The following is a 26853-nucleotide window of genomic DNA, read 5'->3' on the forward strand; positions in this document are numbered from 1 at the left end:
ATAATCTATAATCTATAATCTATATTCTATAATCTATAATCTATAATCTATAATCTATAATCTATAATCTATAATCTATAATCTATAATCTATAATCTATAATCTATAATCTATAATCTATAATCTATAATCTATAATCTATAATCTATAATCTATAATCTATAATCTATAATCTATAATCTATAATCTATAATCTATAATCTATAATCTATAATCTTTGATCTATAATCTATAATCTATAATCTATAATCTATAATAATCTATAATCTATAATCTATAATCTATAATCTATAATCTATAATCTATATTCTATATTATATAATCTATAATCTATAATCTATAATCTATAATCTATAATCTATAATCTATAATCTATAATCTATAATCTATAATCTATAATCTATAATCTATAATCTATAATATATATATATATATATATATATATATATATACATATACATGTACTTTCAATAAAATGTATATAAACTGTGAGACTCTGACTAAACACAGGCCCATAAAATGAGTAAATTTGGCATTTGCATATATCAACCTACACGCTTGTACTTCTACTCACATCTAACGGTACACATGAACATATTTATTTGAGCAAAGTACACATATGAATAGCTCAAAGCGTTAATATGGATGACTTACGAAGTCCCCAAAGTATAGCCTAATAGCCATTTCGGCAACCTGTTGCTTGTTCGCCAGCACCATAAATTGCATGTCTTGTTTGCTCATTTCAAGCTCTGCAAATTTCCGGCAAAGTTGTTAAATTTTTGCTTATCTTAATGTGTGTGGCGAAGCGTTTGGTATGGTGTTGCCTGCTGGCGCAAAACTTTCGAAATTAATGGCTTACACGGTTGACACCTGTCAGTGCGTTTGACAGTTTTCTGATACATTCAAACAAAAATCATTGGCAATAATTGTCGCACAAACATACTAAAATGGCACTATATCAGACTGTCAGATACCAGTCAATTGGAAAAAGTGTGAGAATGTTATAATATAGTAGTCGGAGGAGTGAAGTGCGATAAAAGGGAAGACATTTGAGCCCTAGATTCTGGGAGAAGGTTGTCAAAGGCATAAGGGCTTTGTGTGCTATTTTAATAAGCTAAATGCTTCAGCACGAATTTTTCAGTTACCGTTTCACAGTTTAGTCGGAAATTGTCATTTGTCTTTTATCTAGTGTCTAGTAAAGGCTTTTCTGAATGTTTAGAAAGTATAAAAACTGCTTTGCATATATTTTAGAGCGAGTATTTTTTGAAAAGTAAAATATGTACTGTTTTACTAAGTCCAACGAAATACTTAGGTAACAAACTGTTACTTAGAATTTAGAGTATTTTAGCTAATTAAGTTTTAAAAGTTTTGAGTGATGAAAAAATCCTTATAATTTTCATTATCTTTTATCTATCTGTTATTCTCTATTGTCATCGATTTACTGATATTAACTATCTTTGTTTTCTACTATCTGTTCTTTATTATATCCTATCTATCCTATATGTCGTAGCATGTATACAAAGTTGACTTATACGTTCAAAAATGACTCGGACTAGTCCATTTAAACTGCAATAACGATGAAAATGCGAAAAAGTTAAAGAAAAAGTTCTTGAAAATCATTGTGCTGGCTTGCAGAGCGGCACCAGGGGGTCTTAAAATCGTCTACGGTTTGACTCTACATATTTTGGTGGAGTAGAAGTTCTAAAGGAGCTGTTTGACAACGTACCTGAGGACACTCCCATTCATCAAACTCATTATTACTGGTAATGAGACGTTCCTTAAGAATATAACATCGAAGCTGTCCAACAATCTTACGAAGGGCATTGTAAAAATGTGCTAAATTCAAAAGAATAACGACAAAGACAGCAAAAAATCAAATCCTTCGACCCTATCAATAAGAAATACTACTCTTGCATTTTGAAGTACGTATGGCATTTCGTTATAAACGATCAGATTTGTGTGTAGAATATTCTTGGATTTTCACAACTATAGTCATCATATTCAAGCTTGATTGCCGCTGACTTTTTGTCCAAACTCGAAGGAAGAGTTACCGCGCAACTATGAAATTCGCCAGATTTGATTGCCTGTGTTAGGTTAGATGGTTGATCTAGAGAAGGAGGCGGCAGAATTCCGTTTGGCGACTCTATGATCCATGTTATCCGGTATGTGGTCAAAGTGAGGATTTTCGAGTGTTCAGACACGTATTCTTTTGGGAACCCAGATTTTCTGAGTTTGATAGCAACTTTTGCAGCCATACACCTTCCGTCGACGTCTACGGGCGCTATGTACAAGATGGCGTTAAGTGCCATGGTTGGAGTAGACCTTAGTGCTGATAAGCGTCACCCGTTGAACGGTCTCGAGTTTCTTTGCAAGTATGGTTTTTCCCTTGATCACATAAAGACACCATAACATAACATAATGGGTTTGACTATGGTGCCGTAGAGCCTGAAAACCTCTTTCGGTCAGAGCTTATGGTTACTCTACAGTAGTATAAGGCTTCTATTAAAAGTCATTCGCTGAAGGCCACATCAGCAGAGGCTTAAAACGCGTGTATGAAAAATTGTATTAAATGTTGGCATGTATGTATTGGTTCAAATTAAAATATATGAAAATTTTTTTCAATCCGGGTCAAATTTGATCAGATATAAATTAACTATTTTTTACAATTAATTTCAATAACTTAACTAAAATCAGACATTATTTTTATACGTACGTTTTAGTTTTTGTAAAGCAAAATATTTGGCATTTAATTATGGCTTATTTCCTTCAACGTTGTACGCGGCGTATACGTAACAATTATAAATTGTATACTGATTTCGCTTAATATTTGTTTAAAATACTGTACTCTATTTGTACCGTTACATTCACACAGATTCACGCATATTTGGTACTAAATAAAAATAAGAAACCAACGGGCATATTATTAGATACACTTAAGAAAGACAGCATATGCTACACCAAGAAAGGCAACAAGAACAATTTCTAATACAGATTACTAGTACAGAGGATGGTGATAGAGCAACAGATTAATAAAAAAGTGTACAAAATATTTACAGATTTTAGTATTGTTAATATATTTCTAGGTTTGAGGTGGATGCAGCGATGAGAAATTGAGTGAAATTAGATGAAACAAAAGATAATGGCAAAACATGGGTTTACACTTAGACTGGAAAACAGTTGTTGAAACGAATATTGATACAAATATAGTGACAAGTATATTTAGAGATTTAGGTATAAACACTACAGCTAGCAAACACCGTGTGTTAGTAGTGTTACTTTAAGGCACACAAAATATTTTTCATTAATAAAATATAAATTATAAAAAAGTTTTTACAATATTCAACAACATTTCTATTTCCAAATTTAATCTAAAGATTTTTCTACAATTTTTTTTTTTAATATTTGTGTGTGTATGTGTGTGAAAGTTTTGCTGCTGCATACAAATATTTATGAGTGGGTGTTTCTTCTTCTTCTTCTGCTCAAAAAACCATACGCATTGTCAGAAAACATTCCTTTGTGTGTATGTGTTTGTATGTGTATGGGTGTGGGTGTGCGCTGTGGTTATGCTTAGTAAATGAAATCTAAATTATTTACAATACCATTTTATTTACATAGCAATCTAACAGTATTACATAGGCGTTCTCTACATTGTTGTTGTTTACATTCCTTTAAAATTGTATATATATATATATATTACATAGAAGTGTTGGCGGCAATTAGAAAAAGTGATTATCGGTACTAATTAGATTTGCGATATAATTTCTACGTTTTGCTTCTGCGCTTAGATCATTCTCGTTTGTTTCAAAGCTACACTTTGGCATTCACATGTTGCACGTGCTCGAGACATAAGCACTAGTACTTAGTCATTTTCAAATCTTAAACTTTAGTATGAAATGCATTCGCTCACATTAGCAGTAAACATAACTCGTGCCAGCTGGGGATATACGCTATTTTATTATTATTATAATTTCATAAATTACAAATGGCAATCACAAAATCGAAATAAAATGAAATAATGCAAATTAATTGAAATAAATTATGGTAGAAAATCAAATTAAGGCAGAACAAAATATTAGTTTTGAAAATATGCAAATAAACAGAAATTCAAAAAATTTATTTCGATAAGCGCTAAAGTAATGAATAGCAAAATCGTGTATTTATAACTTAGGTAAAAGTAGTAAAAATAATTAATTTGTGTTACTAACAAAGTTTGAAGTTTTTTCGTGAAATTCATGTGTATGTGTGGGATGCCCTTGAGTTTTTTGTTGAGCTTTGTTTATTTACTATGAGAAATTAAGCTAAATTTATAATTTTGCATATTTTTTTAATATTAAAAAAACAGCTTATCTTGGGTTTGTATGTAAGTAAAATACGTTGTGAGTTTACTTACTTACTACTGTGGGCAAAAAATAATAAGACTTTTTTATTTTAATTTCGCATCCGTCGAAATATTTTAACAACTGTTTCGAGGATTGGAAAAAACGTTCGTATAAATGTATTTGAGACAAGGAGGATTACTTTGAGGGGATGATATATATTTTAAGAATAAATTTCAATAATATGAACAAAGTCTTACGATTATTTTGCTCACAGTAGTATATGAGAATAAGCGCTAAATTACACCCTCATAAATACTGTCATAATATGTATATATTACTATTATATGATATCAAACGATAGTTAAGGCAGCTTCATGATTGTATACAAACAAAATCAAATCTAAGCAAATCTACTTAGCAGAAAAAAAAGTTGGATTCCATTAATGCTGATATTCTAAAAAAGATAAGTGATTTATATACCAAAGTTCGCGCTGAATTTGCTTAATAAACTTGAAAAAACAAAAACAGCAGTTAGAATACTTCTGCCGTATCGTTCAATATATATACAACTTGATTTTGATCGTTCAGCTTATATGGCAGTTAAATGTTATAATGCTCAAATCCGATTAATTTTCTCTGAGATTATACCTTTGTTTTGGAAAATAATGCATGCAGGATTTCGTGAAGATATCTCGTAAAAAAACCCTTTCCATAAAAACACTCGAATCCGATCGTTCTGTTCGTATGAAAGCTATATGCAATAATGATCTGATCACAACAATTTATTCGGAGATTACACATTTGCATCTAAAAATAACACATGAAATTATTTCATGAAAATATTTCCTCAATTGCAAAAGTTTTCTATACTCGAATGCGATCGTTCTGTTTGTATGATAGCTATGTGCTAGAGAGATTCGACATAAGCGGTTACGACAAATGAGCAGCTTCTTAGCGAAGAAAGGACGTGTGAAAAATTTGAGATCGGTATCTTAAATTGATTAGCTCTCATACTTATATAGGACAGGCAGACAGAGGGACAGGCATGGCTTAATCGACTCAGCACGTTATGCAAATCATTTCTATGTACATAGTGAAAAAGCACCAGGAAATTGTAATTGAATACACCGGGTAAATAATATTTCAAAAATTTTTACTAAGTTAGTAGGATTGTCCTTTATCCCAATATTAAATATGAGCGCGATCTGTCAACCAGTTTGTTTACAGCAGCTGCTTAAGTCGGTACACCTAAATTTTGCGTTGCTATTTCTAGAATGCATACAAATATCGAACGAAGAATTTGCCTCAAATTTTGTAGCTGGAAAAATAAATCCGTTAACAGGTCTCTTTAGAGCGACACAGCTGATTTTTTTTTCAATAAGAGTACCGAAAATAGATCTCTTTGGACATGCTTGATGGTGCGTATTTCGATCCCACATTATGATCAACTCGATATCCATAATTGCCAATGAGACGACGATAATGCATCATCGCATGGAGCCACGACCTTTAAAGCCAAAAACGCATCAACCACGGTTTTCGCTTGATTTGGCTCCGTGTGATTTTTTCTTGTTCCCAAAACTGAAATTGCCGCTCCCTGGAACCCGTTATTAGTCGGTTGGAGAGATAGAACAAAATTCGTTGAAAGAAAGGGCTGAAGATCATCCCAAAAAGTGCTTATGAAAAGTGTTTTGAGGACTGGAAAAAACGTTGGCATAAGTGTATTACAACTGGTGGGGATTACTTTGAAGGCGACAAAATAAACATTGATAAATAGTAACTAAATATTTTGCGTTTTATGTTATATGATTTATAGGGTCTCTAGTTGGGTGTTACAAACTTCGTGGCAGACACAACATACCTTCTTCATGGTAAAAATTTTGTAGAATATTGCAATAAAATGGTAACTTTTAGAAAGACCAAGAACTAAGGTTAAGTGATCCAGGAGAGCCATAGATCATAATATGATGGTTTTAGAAATTATTAGACAACCATTAAACTTTCCTTAAAGAACAGACAGAAAGCGCGAAAAGGTAGAGAAAGCAAAACGAAATCTGAATTTCAATTCATATGCCTGACATATATTTATTGTTATTGTTTAATAAATATTTTAATTCAATAAAAAGGTGTAGTATTCCACTGGAATAATGCGAGACCTTTACAATTCTGATGACTTGCCAAAAGTGTTTGCAACTTGAATGTGCTACCACACCCACCATATACATATTCCAGACTTGGCACTTTGGACTATTACTTTTTCCGGTTTCTGCAAAATTTTTTGGATGGGAGAACCTTCACCTCAAATCAGGACATTAAAAACAACTTGGACCAGTATTTTGCCTGAAAGGATCAGAAATTGTATGAGCGTGGAATCAATCGCCTGCACGAAATATTTAAAAAGGTAATGGAGATAATGGTATATAATTTCATAAAATGTTTTGCACAATAAAAAATCGTGTTTAAAGGCCACTAAATGAAAAAATCGAAATCTGCAAAAATGTGTCTCGCGGATTTCGCTCAATTTATGGTCAACATAATCGGCCCACTGAGCGTACTCATCGCAACACCATCACCCATCTTGAGACTCAGCATTCATTATTTGATAATAGTCGATCGAATAAGCCACGTCCATCACGCAGTGAAGATAATATAGTATTGCCATTGTAGCTGAGAGTGTACACGAAGTTCTTGGAGAGTCGATTCGGTACCGTTTGCAGTAACTCGTTTGGTATGAAACGACTTGTCGCATTTTACTCTTGAAAAGTTCCAAGAAGATCCGACGTTTTAGAACCAAACCTTGTTCAGCGATGAGACCCATTTCCGGCTCAATGGGTATGTAAACAAGCAGAATTGCCGCATTTTAGACGAAGAATAAACTGAAAAGATTCAAGAGCTGCGATTTTATCAAGAGAAAACAACGGTTTGGTGCGATTTGTGGGCCGGTGGAATCATCGGCGCACATTTCTTCAAAAATGATGTCGGTGAGAACGTAACTATCAAAGGGCCGGTTAATTGGCCACGATCCGACTGAAATTGGTGCTGTAATATTACACCTTTAGACTTTTTCCTGTGTGGATATGTAAAGTCTAAAATCTATGCGGAAAATCACGCTTCGATTCAGGTCTTGGAGCAAAACACAACGCATGTCAGTCGCCAGTTACCAGTCGAAATGCTCGAACGAGTCACCGAAAATTGGACTCACCGAATGGATCGCCTGAGACGTAGCCACGCCCAATATTTGACAGAGATAATCTTTAAAAAATTAATGCCAAGAAATCTTCCGAATGATGATAAACATTCTCCATTAAATTTGAAGCTTCTGTGTGTTTTCATTAAAAAAGTAGGGAACCTCAAAATGGATTGCGCTTTATTTAAGTAAGTCTAAAGAGTCCTAGATATCTGCTATATTTAAATATAAAATCAATAACTGGCAAAAGCTATTCAAAGGTTGATAAGTAGCTAAGTGTTAGTCATAGTATTAGCTTCTTTGACTAAGGAAACTGCAGTTAACTACAAGAAAGCTGAGCCTAAAGAACTGCATGCATATTTAATATTTGATACTGCTTCCCCAAGGCTTTACTAAAACTTAATTTTTTCTTTCTATTATTTGACTGTGAATACTAAGTCTAATTGAACTGAATGCTGAATATAGTTAAATATTTGAATATCTACGTATATAATATTTGCTATAATAACTCCAATAGTTAACTTAAATATTATACATTTTTGTTAAGTATAATTGAATTTTCGCGCTTTGGTATTTAGTTAAGGATGCTTACAGATGTCTATATAATGATATATACAATATGAGTATATAAAAATATATTTAAATGTGGCGTTAAAATCAACTCAAAGTGAAATGTATAATTAGAGTTGAAAGAGCATGAGGCGTTGTAATTTGAGCACGAGAATAAGAAGCTTATAATTTGAAACAAGGCGCGGTTAAGACAGTTATAGTTTAAAAATTACATACAAAAAGTTTTTTAAAATAATACAAATAAAGCATATTTTCAAACTCAGTAAGCAAATGAGAATATAATGAAAATATAGCTAACTTTTAGTTGATTATTGTTTCAAGTTCTGCATTAATATATATATTTTACAGGGCTTTTTGATTTTACGTATGCAGCTATATACAATCGTGGTCAAATATTAGTATATAATATGTTATTTATTTATGCAAATATAGGTTTAGCACTACAACTATTTACTATATATAAATGCGTACTTAGGTTGCGGTTAATTTTAATATTAGTTTTAAGGTTTAATGTAAAATTTTTACTGTTCAAATGCATTTACCGTTTAGCTTGACAGCTGTAAATGGTAGGTGTCCACGCTACAAATGGTAGTTGTCCATGCTGCAACTGGGTTTAAGTGCTTGCTAAGCGCAGCTGATTTCAACTGTTGATTGTTGTTGCCAGCTATGCGTGTGAGAGAGAAATGTACTATGCGAGCGGAAATCAATTGCAAATAAGCCAAGACGTTTGATACTTTCTTTTGAAGTTTAATAGAGACTTTATTGTTGGATTTGCAATGCATGTAACACACGTTGAGTTTAATGTTTTGTGTACACATTCGTTTTTTGTTTTTTTTTTCAAATTTCTTCAAGTAAAATTTTCGGCTTAATAGACTAAGCAACTTAATAAAGATTATTCACAATTTTTACACAATACCCAGTTTGTTTTGATGTCGATAAATATAAATTCAGACATATATAATATAAATATCTAGAATATATATATATATATAGTATATATGTATGTATATATGTAAATAATTTAGGACAGTTTTTGATATAGTACATCTTATATAATATAAATTGTGTATATAATATAACATAAGTTGCGTTTATGCATTTTTTTTAATTTCCTTCTTGCTTCAAATATACTTGTATGTAGTTCTCTTTTAAGCCAAGTGGTAGGGCATGATTAGTAGATGAGAAAATAAATTTTCCTCGCAGAGTTTTTTTTAAACTTATTTTATGCTATTTTTTGTGGCTTGTTTAAAGCAATTTAATTTTATAATTATTATTTTTTTGGTTATTATATTTATTTTATTTTTCATAATAATCATTAATAATTTATTTTTATTTTTTATTATTTTTATTTTAAATTTTCATTATATTTATTTTTTATTTGTAATTTTTTTTAATATTTTTTTTTATAATTTTTTTTTTCTAATTTTTATGATTTTACTTAATAGTTCATTATTTTTATATTTTGTATACATATATTTTCCATAAATTTCCATAAATAACTTGCTTTGTGTATACTGAATATGTATGTATGTTTCTTGCATAACCGTTACGCGTGATTTGTATGCAGTTATCTGCGCTTTAGACAATATGTTAATACTCGTCACAGTTGAGTATGTGTGTGTAAGTGTAATTGTATGTAGTTTACCGTTAATTAACTAATTTATGATTATTATAATTTTTTCTTAAGCAACATTAAAGCATTAACCTAACCTTCATTAGAGCAACTTATTTGCTATGCACGTATGTGTGTATGTGCAGTTGTTGCTAATTGCTTTTACTAATTATTTTTTAAATTTAATATATGTATGCAAAAATAAGTGAAATTATAGTAAATTAAAATTGAAAATATATTTTATTAATTTTTCCATTTTATTTTATTTGTTTTTTTTAATAGTTTTTATCACCCAACTGACAGGAGTTATGCGCGGTGGGCTGAATAAGTGGGCGCATTTGGCGCTGTGTGTGTTCTAAATTCGAAATTCACGGATTAAGAATCGAGTATTCTCTATTGTGTAACTTTTGCTTAATTTAAATATATATTTTTTCAACATATTTTTCAAGTGCCCACATTTTAGTTAATGCCAACAAAATTTCATATTATTTATTGTATACTTTCATATATAACTTTTGCACATTTATGCCATTTAACTTTAATTTTGCTTTAAAATTTGTTTAATTTAGAAGATCTCAATATCATTTTAATAATTTTTTTTGTATTAACGTTCTTACCTACATATTTATAAAAGAATTTAGCTCAGCTGAGACTTATTCCGATCACGTCTATTTGTGTTCTGGGCATTTGGTTTTAAAGCATTCATTCATATAGAGAGTTGCCACATCTAACATATATTTAATTTAGACTTACACTTCGTAAGCGTCAATTTTTATTTTTTTATTTTAATAAATTAATTTTTTTATGTTTTTTTTTTTTGTATTTTAATACTACTAGTTCAATTAAATTTCTTATTGTACTTTTTCGAAGACAGCGAAATCATGCATAAACTATGCAATAAGACAGCTTAAAATCATCACCGAAGCACAAAATATTGTAGCTGCGGTCTTCACAGAGCTCCACTTAGAGCCTTAACGTCGTGCTACTTTTATAATTGAATAATTTGAACATTTCGTTATTATTTCGCAGATTTTTTCCTTCTAAGCCCCGCATATTCTGTAGCTCCGGTAGTGACAAGATCCATAAAACATTAAGTGTATAACAGTTATGGATAAAATTTTTATATTTATGCTCAGAACTAGTTTACATGTATAGCTGATTGGTGAAAGTTATGTTATTGGTCAGGTAGTCGCCACAGTAATAGGGTTTGGTTATGTTAGATGGCTGAACAAAGATCGCACGTGGACTTCTATATGTAGTCCTTTGTGAAGCCATTGAAAAGAAGAACTGCTGTGTACGAATTTATAAATTTGCAAAACGATTAGTTGAAAAAAATATCCATTCCCGCCAGTTCGGTGGAATGTATGAAGGTATGCGCTTCCAAACGTTTACGTCTTAACCTCTCAAACTCGGAACAGTCAAAAAGGAAGTGTTGATATTATATGTTTCTACCTCATATTCCTCCATACAGCATCTGCGGATGACGTCGGCTAGGATACCCAGCCATACTACATAGACTCCAATATGCAACGAACTGTTGAAAGTCCGACAACTAGGCGGCTAGCTTGCATTACTGAGTTGAGTAGAGAGTTCCTAACAGTAAACCTATCCACTAATTTTCCTCCAAGCTCATTGCCCCTCTCCAACCATTTCACCCATCCGCAACTCTCTCGGCAGTGGCCAGAGAAGGAGCCGCCAGAATTCGGTTTGGTGACTCCGTGATCCATTGAAATGTTATGATGTTATAGAGTGTAAGGATTTCTAAGAATTCAGACACGTGTTCTTTTAGGAACCTAGATTCTCTGAGTCTGACATCAACCTCCCGACGATGCCCACGGGCAATGTGTGCAAGATGGCATTAAGTGTCATGGTTGGAGTGGACCTTATGAGCGCCACTCTTTGAACGCTCTCGAATTTCTTTCCAAATGTGGGCTTTTTTGGATCCTTCCACTACATAAAGACTCTATAGAACATAATGGGTTTGACTATGGTGCCAGGCGACCACTTTCGGTGAGAGACCACACCTTTTGCCAATGGCTGCTCTACAGCAGTGCTAGGCAATCAATGCTTTTTTGGCTCTTTCTTCGATACCCGCCTTCAATGAAAGCTTCTTATATAAGTAGAACGAGCTCTAGATTTTTCACTGTATTCGCCGGTTGTAGGCAGATGCCTCCCATTTGCGGTATTTGTTACGACGTCAACTTGTAAACGGTATTCAGGAATTTTTGTGTGACCATAAGCGTTAGATCGTCTGAATTGGCAATCTTCTGGCAGCCACGATCTTCAAGGTTTTTAAGCAAGTCTGTATTCCTTAGGGTCCCCGACGTTTTCTTCTGGGTCTAACAAGCCTGGTGGCCCCTATTCAGGATATAAAAAGACTATTTAGTGAACATTGATCGCAAATAAAACTGGCTCTGTCTAGATTTGTTCATAACAGTTTACATTCCTGGCAGTAAATGCGTTTCGCATATAGACCAGAAGTATCTTGGGAAGACTTCACTACCGCTGGGTATCACGTCACAAAGCCGTCGGTGGCAATGAGATAGTGAGCGAGATTATCGAAAGTCTTTTACGGTTGTGTGTCGAAAAAGTGACCGAACTGCATAGGAACGAGGCAAGGAAGGTTAAAAGGCGATGGAAAGATCAAGTCATGTGTAGCGGCAGATCAGAAATGCACAAAGTTCCTGCTCACTTTTCATAGTAGCGACTTTAGGAACATAATTGATCACAACATTTTAGCGGCACACGCCTCAAGAATGGATGGATGAGATACTGGAAAAAGGGTAACTGATAGTGAGGTCACTGAGTGTGTTGAGATTCACGTCAAGCCCTGGCATTCTGAAGGATGACTACTTCTCATGAAATAGAAATGGCACTCCACCTGGGATCGCAAAGGAGTAACCTCACTTAAACTAAGATTAATACCAAGAAAATGGGTTCCGAAACCTAAAATTTGGACGTCAAGAAAGAAAATATCTTTAATAATATTCTAAAATTGGAGCGCGAGGCTTATGCAATGTGGGCAAACATTTTTTAGACTTTTTAATTTAAATTTCGCCCGGAGACCCATTCGCCGAAATATTTTTTTCTAGGTTGATATGATCGTCAGTGATGTCAAAAAATTATTCCAACGCATTGATGTCGCATATCGGTAGATATTGTAGTAGTGTATGTATATTCGGTCTAAGTTAGAAAATTCTCTCTTTAACTTCCACTGTTAATAGTCACTAATTTCGGCTATTATCTTGAGTCATACCTAGACTTTATACGTTTTCGTGAATGTAAAAAAAGTATTTGATTAGCATAGCTTCAATTACTTTATGTGAGCTGGGCTTTAAAATATTGCATTGGAAATTTCTTTGGTAGTGGATCCCACCCGTGTTCACAATGTAGCAGCTCACGTCACCAGAGATATGCCGCTTTCCTAACCTGAATCACGCTATGTAAACTAGTCCTCAGTAAATACAAAATTCTTCTTCTTAGTATAAGTTGATTAGAATTCAGTTTAATCGTTTTAGCATTTTTCGTTTTTATACCCACACAACATGTGTTGCCGAATGTATAATTAAGTGGTTCTCTCTCAATATGTTTGTATGCAAGAGTACGAGTATGCTTGTGGATCACTTAGTGTTTCCTATTTCGTAAATTTATTTTATATTCTACTAAAATTTTCAACATTTTCCATTTACTAGTTTTAAAATTTCCGCATAACAATTTTAAAGCATTTGTTTTTGAGTTTTGTAGCATTTTTGAGTGGGTTTTGTCAGTTACTTTTGTTTTTCATTCCGCTTAAAATTCTATTGTTGGTGCTTTGTTCTTACACTGAGAGCAATTGGTTTGCTCTACGAAAAAACGATATTTTACAAAAACAATTATAACAACTAATCAAATACAGTTAGTTACACCAATGACTAAGTAGTTGAAGTGTGAGTTTATACTAAACAATTTGGACAAGGAGAGAGAGGTGCTTGAGCGCAAAATGTGAATTGAAAATTGTATAAATTTGAAGTAGTTGGTGGAAGGTTTCAAATGGCAGCAGTGCTCTGAACAATTTTTCAACTAAATACTATATATTGCTGATACTGGCAAGTATTTGCTGAATCTCCAATATTTTCTCAACAACCGTTTGAAATATAAGAAAGAACTTGAATTTTTCCACGGCAATGTAGTTTGGGGATAGTAGTGGTGCTTCGTTTTGCCGTATATCCAAAAACACTAGGATCGACATATGTCATCTAACCGCGAGAGCGAGACCGAGTTGAATCGAAGTGTTGTAAAGAAAAAAAGCGAATTATTTTAAATAAATCTTCCACTAACATGGTGGAAACTGAACTCATAACCATAAAAGCGATTGTCAAGCGTTCTCATACCGCAAGGAAGAGAAGTAGGCAGAGAAAGGTATTGGCAACAACTCTAACCCAAGTTGCTAATAGGCGGTTACAACCCCAGCGGATTTAAATATGGAATCAATCTCCCAAGGGACAAACTCAGGCTACTTGTACCCTAATCCCGTAATATAAAAGACAACCGTCCCAATCGTCCCAACACTCTCAACAACAATGAGTACATCATAACGACGTTGTTGCCAGCATCAGCAATATAAAAACAAATTCGAACATTTTCAAAAGTAAATATTTAGAAAGTTTTAGTAAATTATTGAATTTGCGGATATAAAAATCAATAAGTATATATAAATATGTCTACATACATATAATATATATACATATGTACGTGTTGAATTAAGCACCAAGTACTTTTATATTTCTATTAAACATTTCTTTTTGTTTTTTTTTTTCAATGTCAAATTAGTTGCTTTGAAATCACTGGTTTTCAAGCAGAAAAAAAACAATATGGCAACCACGAACGAGCGATTTACTTGTAACGCATTCACGTATGTATGTATTTATAAATATACAGTTACTTACAGTTTCATTGTACGTGCATGTTTTGCGTCTAAATATATGTATATATATATTTTTTTTTTCAATTAAACAGCTACTTAAATTTAACGGTATTCAGTAATTCAACATTTCAATTACCAAACATAATTAACGATAAGAATTTGAGTACGGTACTTTACTTTATGGCTAGATAATTGCATAACGTAAATATATTTGTGTATGTATGTATATGTAAATGTCTAATATTTAACTACACAACATCAAATTTTTAAATATTCTGCTTTTAATTAGTAATTTATTTTAAAGGAAATCAAGTTGGAAGTAATGGATAGATGAGCTTAAAATGAAAGTTCGGTGGAGAAGTAATTTTTGTATTTGGAAGTTCTGCAAGTAATTTTAATAGAAAAATGCAACGATAAGGTGGGCAGTTTGAGGCTACCGGTTAAAGTAACAGATAGTGTAACTGGAAGAAAAGGGGTATAGAAATGAAAAAAAAAACTTAAAAAGAAATGCGGTTAGCATGAGCTTAAGTAATCGCGTGGAAAAACGACAGTCATAGTTTCTCTCCCGAAAATAGTTGTTGGAAATTAAAAAGCGTTTGTGTTTTTGGCTTTTTTGCTAGCAAAAGTAATATCACTTACATTTATTTAGTATGTAGTTGTCACTTTCTTACTTTTTCGCACAAAACATTATTATCTTTTATTTTATACATTATATATATTTTATTTTTATGTTATAAATTTTATTTTTATTATCTATTTTTTGTTTTTTTTTTTTTCATTTTTCATTTGTTATTTTCAATTTCTGTTTCTGTTTCTGTTTTCGTTTGGTATGTATGTTTCTGTTTATGCGTGTGTTGGCCATTTAGAGTTTAGTTTGTTTAAAAAAGATATAAAAGTATAAAAAGATAGCATTATAGAGTTTTGGAAATGACTTTAGCTACGCACAGTTATCCAAAGAAATACTTGTTTTGCAATTTTATTTATATTAAAAATACATAATCGTTAAGCAATGCTACAAATTTGTTTTCCAAAAATAAAAAAAAAACATTTTTTGAACTAGAAACAGTTTTAATAAGCACTACCAAAAAAAATCAGAATTATCAATTGTTTTACACATTGAAAAATGCTAACTATTTGTAAGTAATCAAAGAGTTAAAAAAAATATAAAAAAATCAAAATTTATAAAGAAAAAATATTAATCCAAAAAATAAAGAAAATCCAAATTTATTAAAGAAATAAAATTCAAAATTTATAACAAAAAATTATTTAAAAATGTTTAAGAAATTGTGGCATATTTATATTATGAAACCAACTACTAAATCATTTTTTTTCCAGTGTAATAAATACACAGAAATACTTTAAAAATAAAACAATAATTTTCAAATACTAACTACGCATAAAAATTTTTGAAAAAAAAAATTTAATAAATAATATTTTAATAAAAAAAAAAATAAATAATTTGCTGTGAGCGCAAGAATTAAGTAATTTCGTTACTGAAAGTTATGAAACGAACACGTTTCTTTTACTCGGCAATAAAAACGTTCAGGAAGCAGAAGAAGAACTGAGACTGTTCCACCTTCCCAAGTGACATCGCTTTGCGCTATGATGAAAATCTCAAGAAGATCCAAATTTTGCTCAGCGATGAGGCTCATTTCTGTCTCAATGGATATGTAAACAAGTAAAATTGCCACATCCGGGACGAGGAGCAATCTGAAGATTTTCAAAAGCTGCCATTTCATAAAAAAAAGCGGTTTGGTGTAATTTGTGGGCCGATGGAATCATCTGTCCTTATTAATCAAAAATGATGCCGGTGAGAAGGTAACCGCCAATGTAGACCGTTATCGCGCCATGATAACCAACTATCTGATGCCTGAAATTGAAGCTTGTGATCTCAGCTACATTTGGTTTCAAGAAGACGGCACTACTTCCCACACATCACATCAATCAATGAATTTATTGAGAGAACACTTTGATGAAAAGATAATTTCACGTTTTGAGTCGGGCGATTGACTACCAAGATCGTGTTATATCACACCGCCTTGTAGCAGTGATGTTTTGCTTGTCATTCACCAGTTACCAGTTGAAATGCTTGAAGAGCCATCGAAATTTAAACTCAAGGGATAGACCATCTGAGACGTTGCCGCGGTCAACATTTGAAAGAGATAATCCTCTAAAAATAAGTGCAAAAGAATGTTCTTTCGAAAGATGATAAACATTCCCCATTAAATTTGAAATTTCTGTTTTTTTCTTTGAAAAAGTAAGGAAACTAGAAATGGATTCCCTTTATAAGAATCATGTACGAGGTGTGTGCAGAAAACAACAATATTTGAAATGTTCGTGGGGTAGAGCGCCCAGTAAAGTGTAATTTTCAGCTGTATTCATTGCTTATTTTGGCTGTATAAGCCCCTATGGTTAGACTGGCTTTTAATGAGCCTGACCATTTTCGTTTGTTAAAAGTTCACACTTCGTTGCCAAAAGCAATAATGTAACGATGCGCCAGCCTCATTAATTTCTGATCCGATAGTTTCAAGACTCTGAGTTGATATATGGGTTAAATTACGAAAGCTTCAGTAAAAGGTGCGACCATAAACAAACGCCACTTAGTCAGCTGAGAACATGAATCTATTCTGATATCTAGCATTGTATCTCCTAAGTATTGGGAAAACAAAGCGCTTTGAGCTTGCCACAAATGTGTTGAGTCCGCTGGTATCAATTCCGGTGGTTTCAGCAGGTTTCAATTTCAGACTTGCAAAAGCGGGATCATGGAAGAGAAACTGTCCTGATGTTTTCATTTTAACTTAATCTTTAAAACTTTGACTACTAATGTACGACGATATGTTGAGCCTTATAGTCAGCGATTGCCACAAGATGAATCTGAATAAGAACAATTATCACTTCTCATTCGAAGTCCAAACGTTAAACCGAATACCAAGCTAGTTGACAAACCGATGTAATCAGGGCCTGTCCTTGTAAACTTATCGACTTTGCAGTTTTCAGCGATTCCAGCGAACACAATCTAACAAAGCAGCTAAGCTAAAGGTTAGTGAGGACAGCAACCTCTTGGCTAACTTTGAGCACACAGTGAGCGAAATCATAGCAAGTATTGTCGCTCTGATGTCAGAATGAATGCTCAACTCACTGAAAGTGGCTTAAATTGGCAGCAGTATTTCCATTGCTTATTAATGACAGCCATCTCTGCTTGACAAAGCGTGAAGTTCGTAGAGACGCGAAATTACTCTCTTGCGTAGTATTATATTAACTAAATTTATAAACAACAAAAAATTAAAAAAAAACAGGCTGAGTATCATAAGTAGCTTGTAAAGAAGTTAAAGAAAAAATTGTAAAAACTGAAATTAATCTAAAAAGCGAATCAGTAAATTGCTTGCCGCAAGTGCACTAAGTTATTTATAAATAGTGTATGATATAGCTACTGCCTCGGCTTACTTAGTACTCGTAGTTGCCTAGAGCTTTTGTAACTTATGATTTTTAAGACTTTCTTTGTCGTTTTGGCTCTGATATACATACATATAAATCTGCAGACAATAAAGAAATTGTTGGCTTACACTTGCGCAATAAACATTTCTACTTGCTTTGCCACAATTGCTGGCAGGCGTTCCACCGAAAACGTGGTCATATATTCATGCGGTATATACCCTCTACATACACACCCGCCTTCACTTCAGTTTGGCAAAGTGGTATTTCAAGTGGAAAAGCCAACAAAAACAATTTCTCATAAAATAAATCTAAATTTTTCTTGAGTTGTTAGAGTTTTGTTCAGGATTTTATACCGGAGTTTTGGGTAATTTCCGTCTGGTCGGCGAGGCCGGTGATTTGTCTGTGGTTGTTTCAGGGTCTATTGTGTTGTTGTGTGTTTATTGTTGGTGAGTTTGTGAGCAGTGAATAAAAGAAAAATCAAATTGAAATATAAAAATATTTGTTGTGAATGTGTAGAGTTGTTTAAAGGAACGGTTAATTTTAAAAAAGTAGAAAAGAAAAAAGAGAAAAAATCACATTACAATTATATAATTATTAGGAAAATCAATTAAATTGCTTGTGTGCTACCTATTTCACCGTTATTAAGTGAAATAATAACCACAATTATTATTGGCAATAAAGTATAGTTTGGAGCATTTTGGACTTACCCGCGATTAAGCCCAGTCCAACTGGACCGTCACCTGAACGTCGTGGACCACTTTGATTGCCGCTATTGCCCGGTGGTAGGTTCTCATCGAATAGATCGCACATACGAAAGTCAGTGGCGTGCTCGACGAGCAATTCGACAATGTCACCGGTACGGTCCATTATGGCGCAGACCTCTTCGAAGCTACGATCAATCAGCGACATGCTATTCCACTCGAGTATCTGTAAAGCAGTTAGGAGAAAATAGTGCCATAAATTAATTGAATATTTTTAGAGATCTTGTTGCAAGCAATCATGTCTGAGCTCAACTACCATAGAGACGGTTCCAAAACATCCGATGAAGATCTATTATATACCAAATATTAGCCGAACGATCTTAACAAAGTGATTATACTGAAATTATTCAGGGAACACTTCAGTCGGTTGAATGGCAGTAAAAGCATAAAACCAGTAGATGATGAACCCGATTCCTCAAACGATGACGATGGAGCAAACGTTCCACTGCCCGACCTTGAAAAAGTTCGAATGGTAATTACCCGTCTAAAGAACAACAAAGCGGCGAGAGCCGATGGATTGGCGGACGTGCTAAGCGGCGGCGAAGAAGAAGGCGCATGCATCAACCTCTTTGTGGAATATGAACGAAAGACAGCATGGCCGACGATTAGAATTTAAGTGTGCTCTGTCCAATCCAAAAAATGGATACCCCAAAACTTGCGTCAACTACCGTGGGATTCTATGGAGCCATCAGCAAACTGACAAACTGGACCCCTTAGAGTGGCTTTAGGCCTGCAAAATCAACAACCGGCCAGATATTTACCATGCGTCAAATCTTGGAAAAGATCCGTGAAAGGAAGATTGACAGTCACTACCTCTGCCGCTGTGTCTGAAATTGGTATTCCCGCAAAAATAATATAGTTGTGTAAGCTGACGCTGAGTAATACCAAAAGCTTCGTCAGGATCGCGAAGGACTTCTCCGAGCCGTTCGATACCGAACGAGGTTTCAGATAAGGTGACTCCCTTTCGTGTGACTTCTTCGATCTACTCTTGGAGAAAATAATTCGAGCTGCAGAACTGAATAGAGAAGATCTAATCGTCTACAAGGGAGTACAATTGTTGGCGTAAGTCGATCTCATCGATATCATTTACCGCGTCATTAGTTCTGCTTTCTCCAGGTTTGACAAAGACGCGAACATATCTCCTGTCATCAAACACAAAGTCGTCGTACTCGCGACATGGCTCCTACGTCACTGTTGGCAGTCATAACTTTCAAGTCGTGAATAATTTCGACTATCTTTGAACCATCATTAACACCATCACCAATATCAGTCTTGAAATCCAACGCAGAATCACTCTTGCTAACAGGTTCGCGTTTTAACAGAGAAGGCTATTGAAAAGTAAAGTCCTCTTTCGATCAACAATGATGAAACTTTAAAAGTCACTCAATATTCCCGTTATGCTATATGGTGCGGAGACATGGACAATAACAGCATTCGATGAGTCTTAGGAGAGTTTGAGAGATGGGCTCTGCGGAAGCTTTATGTTCCTTTGCCCATTGGCAACGGCGAATATTGCAATCGATGGAACGATGTATGGCTGTACAAGATATACGACGGCATTGACATAGCTCAGCGAATCAAGAGACAGCGGCTGCACTGCTTAGTTCATGTTGTTCGGTTGGATGAGAGCACTCCAGCTTTGAAGGTTCTAGATGCAGTACCCGCCGGTGGAAGCACTCCATTTTGACAGATCAGGTAGGGAAGGAGCTGGCTGTACTTGGTATCTCGAATGACGACAAATAACGAAATGATACTGTCAAGAAACGACTGCCGCGCTGTTGTTGACTCGGCTATAACGGCGTAAGCGCTGTCTACGCCAGTAAAGAAGAAAAATAAGTTATGAAGTAACATCTGTCGAGCCAAAAGTATTGTGGGACAAGCGAAGATATTAAAGTATTTTTGAAACCGCAAGCGGAGTCCTGTCAACATCTGCATACATTTTATGAAGCTTTTTTAATAAAATGGCGAAATATTTCTTTTTAAACCACCTTTATGTAGACGAAATAAATGTTGCCTGCTTTTCGAAATTTCGGTAACGAAGAATGACAGTTGAGTTTATAATAAGCTACAAGTGGCACATAAGTCGCAATGCAACTTTATTACTATTATTATGAGCATTATGAATAAAGGATGTAAGGCGATGAGCTTCGGCGCATGCAAGGACGACAACGTTTAGGAATTGAGTTAGTACGAGCATTAAAGTTGCGCTCATAAAAAAATTATGGCCACTAAAAATCCACTAGCAGAGCGGAAATCCTTCATGGCTGCACACACACACACGCCCGCCCACAGAGCCACACAGGAAGCCTGTGGCAGCAAAGTACAAAGAAGAAGCGCACACAAAAGCGAACAGAAAAAACTTTTAAAGTTTCATGGCTTAAAAGCAGCTGCACTTTCGAAGAGCAAGCGACATGCAAAAACTTTTACGCGAAACCGCTGTGCCGCGAAAAAGTGATAAAAAACATATTTAAACCGGCGGAGGAAAAAATCAAAAAGCGCCGAATAATAAATTTTACAATACAACGCTTCGACAGTGCTTGCCAATAGTGTTGGCAGCACATGGTAAATAATGGAAATAAAATGATTCGTAGCGATATTAAATTAACGATATCCATTGGCTGTCTCTCTACTGTGAAATAACGGCACACTCGCGCGCACACAGCAAGCGCTTGGGTCGCGCTACTAAAATATTGTATATTATATGCAGATTCCGGGCACGCCGCATAGGCTTGACACGAAAATAAGATTACCCACTCCTTTTAGCGCTCACTTAACACTGTCAAAGCGTTGACGATGCTGTTGGTGATCATGATAAAAACAAGTTAAACGAATTACCTTATCGCCTTGCTGTAGCCCATTCTTCTCGGCCGGTCCGCCTGGCACCGTCCACACAATGTAGGCGAAGAGTCGGCCATCCGCGCCGGTTTTGCCGCCAACGACACGCATACCAAAGCCACGTGCTGCAAAGAAACGAAAGCGGAGAGACATGAGAGAGAGTGTGAGTTGCACTTCGGAGAAAAACTTTAAAAGAATTTTTCATTTTTCATTTTGCTGCAATTCAATGGATAACTGGTGAGATCGCGGTCTACATGTTTAATACAATAATAAATACAGGCTTTATTTTTATAAAATAATATCTTAGCCAAAAATATTTGCTTACTTTTTGGCAAGAGGCTGGTGTATAAGAAGCCCTGAAAATGATGTACCTCCATATAATTTTTATAGAAATAACTTATTTCAGATACCTTCAGATCCTGAGAATTCTTATGGCATTAGAATATTCTAAACGTTAAGTAGATAGACAAAATCTATAATAGGTTGAAACTAAGTGGATTATATCTAACCTAAAATCAAACTCAATAACCTACATTTTTGTCTCAAGGCAATGCCCTTAATTACTAAAGAACTTAAAGCTAATTCTGAAACAAAGTTCAATATATAAGGGGATTGATGAAAGAAAGTCAACTAGAGGCAGAGAATTCACATGAGAGGGAATAGAAATTATATTAGAGTTATGGACTTGGATCAAAAACGAGACTAAAATCCAATACTCTATTGTCTTCTCATTGAACAAAGCGGTGCTTCTGATAAATTCCATAAGTAGACCAAGTTTTATCTATGTAACCTCCAAAATATCGTCAAGAAAACTTTGACCGTATAGAAGATGTTTTTTAGTCTCTTTTTATGCTATTTCCTGACATATTCTTCAATATTAATTATATAGCATTCTTAGACTGCTCGCCTGCTTGCCATTATACAGTGACCTGTTAGCACACCAACTAGTGTTCTTAAGACATTCCTTTGGAATTTAAATTAGCGGCATTGGCGGCCTATATTTCGTTCATGCCACGTTTGCCTGTTTGTTAAGCAAGTTAGGATTTGACTTCACTGAGACTTAGCTATATTTATAATATGTTTGTTGGCTGTCTATATAATATACACGTAAATATAAATAAATTCTTTATTTTAAACGCACTACTGGTCAGAATAACTTTCATTCATTGGTGTAATCTCTGCTTGGGAGACCCTGCAGCGGTCTGGGAGACGGAAGGCGATTTTGGTGTCTAATTTTGCTGAAAATACAGCAGCCCCCACTCGGTTAGTTTGTTTGGACCCATCAGTATAAACTTATACCTGCGTCCTCTTTGCTCGTTTCCCACTTTTCTCTGGAAGAGAAGGTAAAGCTGGAGACCGAAATTAAGCTTAATTCTACAGAATTACAAAACCTCGTGGTAGAACGTCCGTTATTATAGGCGACTTATAGGCATGACTGAAGGCTGAAGGAGTAGTCTAAGCACTGACTTTGTGCTATCTTACATGCGAAGTCTGTTGGCAGTAAATGTGAAATGACGTTTAGTGTATGAGTTTTCATAAAATAGGGTAGTTTTCAGACTGATGTCACAGCCCACTTTGTAAAAATTTTTCCATAATCTCCCGATTGCCATGCTCTGTACTAAATTAAAGCCTTGCAACTAAATCAGTGATTAATGTCACTTGGTGGGGGACCAAAGGTCCATTGTAATGATTGCATATTGATCTACTTGGAGTCTGTTACAGAAATAGTATGGGTTGGTTGATATTCCATTTTCGGCGCAAGTTATGAAAGGAAAGCAAAGAGAAAGCACATCCGCAGAAAATCTTGAACACACAATTTCGACTTTACTTCGCCTTCTTAGCCGACATATCACAGCTTTTGGTTAAATGTTGATATTTACGCAACTCTTTTTGGAATTACTTAACACCTGAAGAACTTGAAAGCCTCTCTCTCATGCATAGAAATATATTGAGAAAATTTTTATGTCTCCAAAAACAATGCCGTTCAGGCATCAGCTGACGAGTGGAACTGTATTTTCATAGTTTTCAAAAGAGTTTAACTACATTATATTGGAAAACGACCGCTTCGTGGAACTCTCTTTGACTGAATTGAAGACATTAAAGGTGGATCGCTACGCGCATTGAGTTTATTCCAGAAATTGTCTTTATCAGCTGTTTCGAGAATTGGAAAAAACGTTGGCACAAGTGTATTTCGGCCAAAGGGAATTACTTTGAAGGGGACGACATAAAGTTTTGAAAAATAAATTAAAAATCAAAAAAAAGAATAAAGTCTGACTATTTATTGCCCACATTACGTTGCCACGTTCTTTTTCTATGTCTGTTTATCTAAGCATTTAATAAGAAACCGCTCGCACCTCATCAAGTCCCATAATTATTGCAATGATTAGCCAACTAAGGACTCGTAATTTGCCTCTGCTAATCGCCACATCTTTTCTAACCGAAATCATTTATTGCGCCACGATGCCTGATTGCCAATAAAAAGGCTTATGTTGGAGTACTTGAGCAAGCTTTTCAATTTGTCCGTTTCTTTTTGAGTTCTTTCTTACAGTTTATCTTATTGCAATTTTTGCTTTTGCTTTGACTTTTGTTGTTCATGCTTTTTTCACTTTCGTGTCGGTAAAATAACCATTATCCTCTCGTCCTGGGTCGTTCGCTTTTTATTGCATTTCACTCGCTTTTTTCGCTGTGGTCTTTCTTCAATTACATTTTTATGCTCACACTCATAGATATTTATTGGAATTTAACTCGTATTTTATTATGTTTTTGTCATTTGCTCTTGTACTCCTCTTCTCGCTATCGAGTCAATATGGACTACATTTGTATTTCAGTCGTTTGTTGAAGAGAGAATTTCATTTCACATTCCGGTTTTTTTTGTCAACTGTTATTAGAAGCGATGGGGGTAATTTGTTTTCAAATCGAGAATTGACATGCAATGAAGCTCGAATTCTACTCGTAGGTGTTGGATGATTGGCAATTTGAGAGTTTATTTGCCCGCTACTAATGAATTGAATTTGTGAAGAAATTTTATTCTTTATAAGTTTTCACTATTTTTTTTTGATACCAAGAAGCTGTTTATGTTTATTTTGGCTTAAATGCAAAATAGTGCGTTTTTGGCTCGGGCTTCTGTGTTCAATATACTCGGATCAAATAATTCGATATATTAAATCGCTCCAATATTGCTATATTACAGTGCGAAAATAGGAGAAATCGGACTACAACCACGACTACTTCCCATATAATACACTTAAAAATTCAATACAATTAAAATAACGGGATAAAAATTTTAATTAATATTGTCTTTGAAGTGTGCCACCTTATGACCAAAACTTTTTCGAATCAAACCGAAACTGTTCAAGCATCTAAACACTGATTAGGAGGACCCCCAATGAGGCCTATAGTTAACTTTTTACCGAAAACATCGATCAATATGTAAGATATATACAGGGTGGCTGATGAAAGCCGCTATCCAAAAAAAATTAAATAACTTTTTTTCTATTTAATGAATTTGTTTAATTTTTTTTATTTTGCAGATTGACTTTTACATTTAACAAAAATGGATAACTGGGACACTGAAACAACAATTTGGATTGTCCGCCGCTATCACGCAATGGAGTCCGTAGTTTCGGTTCAAAGAGAGTATAGGCGCACGTTTGGCGGCAATCCTTCGAGCAGATAGACCATAACAATTCTGCCGAGCATGGACAGTCAACAGAAGACCTTACCATCGAAACCCTTCAGTTTCGAACCGAGGAAACAATCGCTGCTGTCATACAAAACAAAACACGTGTTTCGACAAGAAGCTTATATGCTCAAATGGGTGTAAGCAGGACAGTTATTACAGTCAATTATGCACAAAGATTTGGACTTTACACTGTTATTTGAGTTTCTTTATATTCCATATATTAGCCAGTATGTGAGTTGTCTTAATGAAAATGAGAGAGCGTGTTTTACTCATAATGGGCGAAAACTTGCCTCCATATAACTAACATCAGGATTTTCGAACATCCGGCTAGCTTTACTCCGTATGATTAGTTATTGTGTGTGTTAAATGAAAATTTGCTTTCCTGAACACTTTTCTGGCGGCATTTGATAATAATTTTCAGCAATTGTAACTAACTCACTTTATTGAAATTAAAATTATGACATTTTACCTTTCTCAGATTTTTTTTACTGATATTCATAAAAATTACAACACTAAAAACAAATATTGCCACAGCATAGTACACATACTTTTGTCGCTTGTGAAAGTAAAGTGATCATCAAAAGTCTTCCTTCTGCAAGCGTCTTAAAAGCTAGCGGTAAATAGCATAATGTAATTAATAGCTAGCTCACAGTATGTACTAATAGTATGTATAATTTGTTATTGCTGTTGAACTCGTTCAAAGATTAAAATATGTGGTGTGGTATTCATAGTTTTGTCGGTTACTGTATGTCAGTCTAAATATGAACTCGGACACACTCAAGTTGCGAAGAATTGCGAAAATGTTTGTGAAATCTGTGCGTAAGAAGTGCGCCAACTCAATTACTAATTTTCTGACAATGATAAATCAGTTGCGTAACTTTACGAAATGAAATTAAATAATTTGAATCATTTTCAGGCGCTGCATTTGGCGCAGGTCAAGCAAACCAGCGAAGACCTGCAATTATTTTGGAAAATATTGCAATTTTCTATGGCCACTGCGTGACAGGGGTGAGGTTAGCAACTTTGCGAAAACACGTGAAACTTTCACACTCTACCAAGTCGTGAAGAAATGCAGTAAACGAAGAAGTAGAAGAACAGGAAAAGAAGAGCAATTGCAATTGCAGAAATACTCAACTCGATTTCAAAGCGTGCAACAAAGTGACTACTAAAACAATGGGAAACAATAGAGGCAGCGAAAAGAACTGCAATTGCAAAGAAACGACTCAGGTGAGACGAAGCCCTCACGAGGGCTTGCAGTGAGCAACTTTCGAGCAGCGGATTTCCGCTGTGTCCTCAAGCGAGACCGGCGCACAGCACACTTCACTGCACCTCAGCACTTCACGACGCAGGGCGTTCCCCAGGCGCGTCTACAAAACGCAGCTCGAGGGCGAGTCCGAGGTGCGTACAAGCGCTTAGCGCTGTCGTTCAAGTAAATGCATAAGCCGTGCGCTTAGACGCCTCAGGCGAGCGCAGAGCAAAATGAGAGACAAGGGAGGAATATTTTCAATGGCGAAAAGTTCGCATTTTAAGTTTGTTAAAGCGACAGAAG

At 34.7% G+C, this 26853-nt stretch overlaps 1 protein-coding gene across 5 annotated transcripts in view; it reads right to left on the minus strand.

Annotated features, from left to right (window-relative positions):
- Positions 1-26853, minus strand: part of LOC105228705 (regulating synaptic membrane exocytosis protein 2) — a 287009-nt gene that overhangs the window by 31745 nt on the left and 228411 nt on the right. For all 5 annotated transcript variants that reach the window (XM_049459418.1, XM_049459419.1, XM_049459416.1 and 2 more), the window contains 3 exons: positions 21623-21747; positions 18734-18953; positions 18380-18444 (listed from right to left, as the gene is read on the minus strand). In XM_049459418.1, coding sequence (XP_049315375.1) covers positions 18380-18444; positions 18734-18953; positions 21623-21747 — 410 coding nt within the window. The remainder of the gene's footprint in view (positions 1-18379; positions 18445-18733; positions 18954-21622; positions 21748-26853) is intronic.

Source organism: Bactrocera dorsalis, chromosome 5, assembly GCF_023373825.1.
Source record: "Bactrocera dorsalis isolate Fly_Bdor chromosome 5, ASM2337382v1, whole genome shotgun sequence".
Classification (NCBI taxonomy): domain Eukaryota; kingdom Metazoa; phylum Arthropoda; class Insecta; order Diptera; family Tephritidae; genus Bactrocera; species Bactrocera dorsalis.